This window comes from Lepidochelys kempii, chromosome 12 (assembly GCF_965140285.1).
Source record: "Lepidochelys kempii isolate rLepKem1 chromosome 12, rLepKem1.hap1, whole genome shotgun sequence".
Taxonomy (NCBI): domain Eukaryota; kingdom Metazoa; phylum Chordata; order Testudines; family Cheloniidae; genus Lepidochelys; species Lepidochelys kempii.
Genome location: NC_136391.1, coordinates 23210743 through 23218062, shown reverse-complemented (window position 1 = coordinate 23218062; position 7320 = coordinate 23210743). Strand labels below are relative to the sequence as shown.

At 35.5% G+C, this 7320-nt stretch overlaps 1 protein-coding gene across 3 annotated transcripts in view; it reads right to left on the bottom strand.

Moving 5' to 3' along the window:
• Positions 1-2885: 2885 nt before the first annotated feature.
• Positions 2886-7320, bottom strand: part of ZNF507 (zinc finger protein 507) — a 51739-nt gene continuing 47304 nt past the window's right edge. For all 3 annotated transcript variants that reach the window (XM_073307819.1, XM_073307818.1, XM_073307823.1), the window contains one exon: positions 2886-7254. In XM_073307819.1, the coding sequence (XP_073163920.1) occupies positions 6888-7254 (367 nt within the window). In that variant the 3' untranslated portion in view covers positions 2886-6887. The remainder of the gene's footprint in view (positions 7255-7320) is intronic.

Genomic DNA, 7320 nt, shown 5'->3' with positions numbered 1-7320 from the left:
ACAGTCATTTTACAGGGTTACTGACTTAGTGGATGGGGGAAGATGTAGATGTAATATCTTTTTTTTCTTTTTTTTAAGTAAGGCTTTTGAGACAGTTCCACATTACATTCTCCTAAGCAAACTTGGGAAGTGTGGTCTAGATTAAATTACTATAAAATGCACAACTGGTTGAAAAACCATACTCAGAGTAGTTATCAATGGTTTGCTGTTAAACTGGGAGGGTGTATCTAGTGGGGTTCCATAGGGGTCTGCACTGAGTCCAGTACTAGTCATAATTTTCATTAGTGATTTGGATAATGGCATGGCGAGTGTGCTTCTAAAATTTGCAGATGACACCAAACTGGGAGGGGTTGGAGCCCTTTGGAAGAATTCAAATGACCTTGAGAAATTGGAGAGCTGGTCTGAAATCAAAAAGATAAAATTAAAGAGGAGTACAAAGTACTCCACTAGGAAGAAAAAAATCAAACTACAGAATAGGGAATAACTGACTAGGTAGAAATACCACATAAAAGGATTTGGGTTTTATAGTGGATCACAAATTGAGTCAACAATGTGATACGGTTATGACAAAAGCTAATATTCTGGGGTGTATTAACAGGAGCATTGTATGTAAGACACAGGAGATAATTAGCCCACTCTAGTTGGCATTTGTGAGGCCTCAGCTGGAGTTTTGGGTACCACACTTTAAGGGCAGATCTACACTTACAACACTGCAGTGGTGCCAACAGGAGAACTTCTCCTGTTTGATGTAGTTAATCCACCTCCTGTCGACATAACCCCTGATGTAGACAGTGCTATGTTGCAATAGTTTTGGATTTTTCACACCCCTGAGTGACATAGTTATTCTGATGTAAGTTTATAGTATAAACCTGGCCTAAAAAAAGATGTGGATAAACTGGAGAGGACAGCAACAAAAAAGGTGAAAGATTTAGAAAACCTGACCTATGAGGAAAGGTTAACAAAACTGGGCATGTTTGTTTAGTCTTGAGAAAAGAAGACCAAGGGAGGACCTGATAAGACTTCAGTGCGTTGAGGGCTGTTATAAAGAGGATGGTGATCAATTGTTCTCCATGTCCACCGAAGGCAGGACAGGAATTTGCTACAAAGGAGACGAAGTTTTTCCTAATATCTAAGCTAACTATAAGGATAGTTAAAGTACTGGACTAGAGTAGCAAGGAGGTTGTGGAATGGAGGGTTGGGGGGAGGAGGAGGGCAGGGGGAGATAATGGACTGCATGATCTCTAGCATTCCCTTCCAGCCCTACATTTTTATGATCAGTAGTTTGCTGATCTTTACCAGTAACTTAAAGGCAGCTGTTTGTAAAAACATCCAGATCTCCCATCTTGGGGAGAACATTGGATGATCTCTAGCAGCACAGTTTCCACTAACACTTCTGATTGGTTAATGCAGTGCAAAACACAATAGTGCCTCAACTGTGAACAATTTAAAATTGTATAATGGCAAAATAGAATACCCTTACGAAATCATCCATGCATCTAAGGACATGTACTAAAGTCATATTAAAGTCTTCCAGATTAACTAAAGCAATCCGTTATAGTCATCATCTTGGAATATTAGCATATATGTTTTGGGTATTCACATAGCAAATTGTAGGTTAAACAGTGAGGAAAATGTAAATGCATACTGATGTGTCTCACACGGGGTGGGGGGAGCACCTTAACTTTTAACCAAAACAGATACTGTTTAATCAACATAGCTTGGGACTGTCAAGGAGCAAATACGGCTCTTGGATTCTCTGTCCCAGACCGGGCACAAAATAGAGCAACCTGGAGCTGTTCTGCCTTGCGCCAGCTGACTGATTCCCAGGGACCATATACATAACTAGAAGACATCATGCTAAACTACTCTCCTTTGCTGTCCCTCCCCACTAGTGGCTGCTGTGCGGGCTATGTGCCCACTGGAGAATTACACCTGAGAATTATTACTCTATGTACATTTGCTGAAATAACTTACTGTAAAGTTTTGAAAGCAGTTAGCCAACATTACCTTCGGAATAGAGATCTAATATTCCAGGACACCTAAACACACAATAAAACTAAAGATTAATATCTTAAAATTTGTTTCTGAAAATTACATTTTCGACAATTCAATTTTGTTAATTTTGATTACAACAAATCAAAACCTAGGCCAGTATTAAGGAAGCAATTAAACAGGCCCTTTCTGACTGCCTTTATTTGTTGTTTATTACACCATTTTGGAAGAAATTGTGAAAACAAGTAATTTGATCTTTCAGCTCTACCATTTTAATCAACAGCTCTGCACAAAGACCAGCTTAAACTGGAATTACCTGCAAGTCTCTTATGTACTGCATACTGTGAAGTTGTTTTATACTCACATACCCTTCAGTATAGAAGGTGCAACATTTGTCCATATTCTAAGGATCAAGGCTACAGTAGCTCATTGTATTCCAGTTAGATTATCTGATATTAAGTCTCATTATTAGTAATGCCTCCATTTTATTAAAGTTTTCCTTCATCCCTATATGTAGACCTACTTTTGCTATGTTTTATTAGTGCACTGTGTATAAAAAATGGAAGTTAAATTTTAGTTCAAGTTTAATACATGTTTTCAATATAATTTGAGATTCATATAATTTCTGTGAATTTCCCCCCTGGATTGTTAAATCCTGCATTTTAGAATGGAGAGTCATATTTTTGTTTTTAATGCGTTAATGTTTAGATTATGGCTTTGTGTGCCCTACAGAAGAAAGGCATTCTGCTTATATAAAGCATCATGATCTCTGTTTGGGTGCTCAGATTGGATTTGCACAATGGTACTTGCTTCCCATTTCAAAAGGTGTAGTTTGCTTCCCCCTATTAAATACTTGTCTCATACTGTACAAATAAAAGCAGAACACTAAGAAGTGTTTAACAAAAAAGTTTATTACCAAAATACAATATTAAAGTCAATACATGACAAACTCCTTTAAAGCAAAATAAATTATTCTAACGTACAGTATTTCAGAAGGTAGTTAAAGTAGAACTACAGACTTGCTTCATAGTTCCAAACAGACAATCTGTTCGATCAGGAACACAATCCTACAGAGAGCTTAAGGCATGCAGCTTAATGTGCTGGATAGTTTTATAAAATGCAATTCATTCTATTTTAATAAGATACAGTGTCAAAAGTAACTGCAGTCTTTACGTCAGTCTTCTAAATTTTTTTATGCTTTGGCTATAAAAAGCAGTGCCATAGTGTTATAATACCTTTTCTTAAAAAAATACATGTACTCATGTCCATGAATATCAAACGCAAATGTAAATTTCTATTAAATATATTTTATTCCTCAATACTTTGAGCACTCACTGTACAATTTATTTTAATGATTAAATAAGTGCTTGGGACAGGAGAATACAGTAACTCTGGCTGAATCCCACTCTCTCTTTCTAGGCCAAGTACAAAGTAGAAAGCTACAATGGAAGATTATAGATCCCCAGCTATTTCATTAGTAGAAAATGGAAATTTCCTCCATAACAGAATTGTAGGTATCTAGAACAAAGGCTTTAAGTTATAGTCCATATCACTGAATAAAATCTGCTTAGAGCAGAGTTGAAAGAAAAACAAATAGCACTGCAAGTATGATGATTTGCTAGTTCTGTGTGTCAGTAGAATCCTAAATATTTGTAAATGCTCAAAGGAATGGGAAGATTGAAATGGTGTAACCCTGAAAAGTGCTGTTAAAACAAACCCAAAACATGCAAACAAACTAACCACACAGCACTTTCCAAAGCAGGTGGTATGATCAGAATACTTGCTTTTAGGAACTGATTCTGTAATCATTCCACATTCATAGCTTCTGTTTAAGTCAAGGGGGAATTTTGAATGTGAATCGATGGCAGCATGGGGACAATCAATAAGGAATTTTTCTCTATGAAGATTGTTTATTTTCTGCAGGCTAGCAAGTAATTATTTCTTGGCAGTTGTAGTATTTATCCTAGTCAGATTTTAGAAGCTTCCCCCCCTCCACTGCTTTAGAACAACACATGGTTAACCAAAGATTACTCGCACAAATAATGAAATGGTAAAGAACACGCTGTAAATAGCTATACCTTGGTTAGTAGTTCCAATATATTACAATGGGTCTTTGTGCATTATATTTGAACACTGCACCCAGAAAAAACATGACTAATAAAAAGTTTGACTTTGTAAATCTGGGCTCAGTGCCATCTTTCTCCTAGCTCATGCCTCCAAGTTCTTCACATATTTCCATTAGTGTAACAACTTTAAAATGCATGATCCATTATGGGGAAAAATTAAGTTAAGGTCATGGCACAGTGTAGTTTCCATGAGTTTAAAACAGGAATTTAAAATTCAAATTACCGTGGACTCTTTGAAAGCTTTGTATTTACCAGATTTTCAAATGACTGCAATAAATGGGATCTGTAAATACAAAAGGAGCTGGAATGTTAGAATGTGCTCTATGATCTCAGATATTAAAAATATGCCCAATAATTTCCTGGTTTTTTTAAACACACCAGAATTCTATATTAAGGATATAATATTGGTGTCAACACTGGTCACTAAGACAACACCAGTACCTTGATTAAATATTTTCCATCTGTGATTGAAATTGTTCATTATAATCATGTTTTTAAAGTGTCAGATTAGCCTGTATGAATATGAAAAATTCCCTTCTGATTGGCCTGTGTATATTCTATTTTTAGAAAAAAATGTAAAACATACAGAAGTTACTTTACATTTTTATTTAAAACATGAGAAATGTACTATGTTTAGTTCATGGATAGGTCAAACCTATTAGTGTAATGGGCTGTATGATGATAATCTTTATCAATTTTTAAAATGACATTTGTACATAACCTAATTTATAACCAAATGAATAGGACTATTTAAAGATAGAAAAAGTTCAAAATGTTTAAAAACAAATCCACTTTAAAAGATCACCAGTATAGCTTGAAATACAACTCTGCCCTTTATCCAGACTTTATACCCTGGGTTGCTTCTTAAAATTAAAGTTGTATATAAAAAACTATCCTCTTTCTTTCCTGTTTGACCAGCTTCACTGTCCATAGGAGAACTTAGAAAATCAACACAGAAATAGCACCATGAAGACTGTACACTACTCCTATGCCAGCTTTTCAGGTTTACATAGTTGTAGCTTATTTCTGCTAAAAAAAAATGTATAAATAGGTAATAAATACAAAAAACTTTCTGCATCACTCTTTAAAACGATAGTATACTAACCATTTTTAACAAATGAGCGACTAACCCAGGCATAACTAAACTGAGATGCCAAGAACTGGGCAGGCTTCAGTGCAATTACAGTTTTGAAGCTACCTTTAAACCAGAATTGAATGTTTCAAAGTTCACCAGAATGTTTTAGTCTGACTGCTAAAGGGCTCCTTTTCAAATGTTACACTTTTTTTGTAGCAAGCATATACTAAAACACAATTTTAGGGGCCAACTTTACAAGTGATTTTGGCAGAGTTTCCTGGCAATTAGCCTGCATACTGAAATTCCCATTGATATGTAAACTGATGTACATCATTTAAATTACACGAAAGATCAGCATTATAATTTTAGAAGCAAAATGGTTTTAAAAAGGGAGAAATTTCTAAGGGTTGCTTTAAAAATAACGCACAGCAATTACCAAGTTCCCTTTGAGAATCCTTATCACATGCATCAGTAATGTTTACTAACCATCATGGATCCTGTTCCTTTCTATTTTGGTGCAATGGAGGAAAGGTTGTTTCCACAAAGCAAGTCAATTTTTACTTAGAAATTATTTTTGCTAAATTCTCTTGTGAAATTTGAAGCATTTTATGAGAAAAGATTAGCATACCTTTTGAGTAATTATTTCAACAGACAGTGTGAGAGCCTGACTTTTCTAGGTATTTAGGGACCTAAAGATGTAGGTAGGCACCTAGTGCAATTTTCAAAAGTGGCTATGCACAGAGTGCTTTTGAAAATCCCACTAGGCGCCTATCTACATCTTTAGGGCCTAAATACCTTGAAAAATCTGCCCCTTTGTCAATTACATTTTTGGTGCTTGCCTGTTCCCACCCCAAGATTATGGCACTCATATATTGACATGAAAAAGTCTCTAGTTAAAATGCCAATTTATATCATGAGCCACTTGCTTTTAGAGGTTTGGCTGAATATTTTAAAGAAAGACCTTAAACAGTGGGTCATGTTTACATATGAATTTAACATGTCTAAAATAAGATCTTGTATTTACTTAGGATCTAGCCAAATAATTGGCAAGATACCTACTGCATTCAGGCCACACAGCTTCTGCTGCCTTGAATCAGCACTTTGGATTAGTGACTGAAGGAGTAACATCCAGTATTGCGTATTCAGAAAAGCTGAGCTGGAAAGAGTAAGGCCTTAAAAATAAATTAGGAGCACCCCACCATCTACCCCTCAGAATCAAACAGTAAATTTTAGGTGAGCATTAATTCATAACCTGTATTTGGCCTACTGTCCTTTGCATTGAAGGAAAAACCAATATTTGCCTGAAATGAGTTCGACATCCTTAACTAAATACTTTCAAGGCCCCCCCAAAAAAGCGCCTTTTGAATTGAGCTAATACCTTGTTTAGCTCCTGAGTTTGAATTTCTTATTGCGCTAATGCACTTTGGATTAACACCAGGCATTGAGAAATCCAGACTCTTGGCATCACAGTGAAGGATAAAGGGTTAGATGGATCATTCCACAGTTTCCCCAAAAAGGAGATTTAATGGTTTTAGCTAATTAAATTATGCCTGTAATTGTAACAAAGACTCAGATTGGGAAATCAGTAAATTTCACTTGCATTTCCTCTCTTGAGCAAGTATCTCAGGCAACATTAGCAAAGATAGAAAAAAAACATTTTAGGAAATCCTCTTCTTTTTAGCTGATAGTTTCATCTAGTTGGAGTTTTGAGTTGCATTGTGGTCCTTATTTAGAATGATGTTTATGATTTCACCCTCATGTTCTTTCATATGATCCAACAGATTTTCTTTGTTGGTGGACTCAAAACCACAAATACAACAGCAGAAGAGTAGAACACAGTATTCTGTGCCAAGATGAGGCTGACTGGAGTTCTTTTCTAAATTGCATGAGGTATTAATTGTTGGATTAAGTTTTTGATTTTCATTAGAACCTGAAATTTCATTAGTAGTCTGATTAATGGACTCTGAAAATGACACCAAGTTCTCTGAACTCCCTAGAACAGGTACTAAACTTTCATCCGTGCTTTCTAATAGCGTCTTTCCAGGGAGCTGCCCTTGAAACCTAAAAAATAAGAAAAAAAAAATTTTTTTTTTAAAAAAGTCAGGTTTTTTGTTTGTTTGTTTAAAT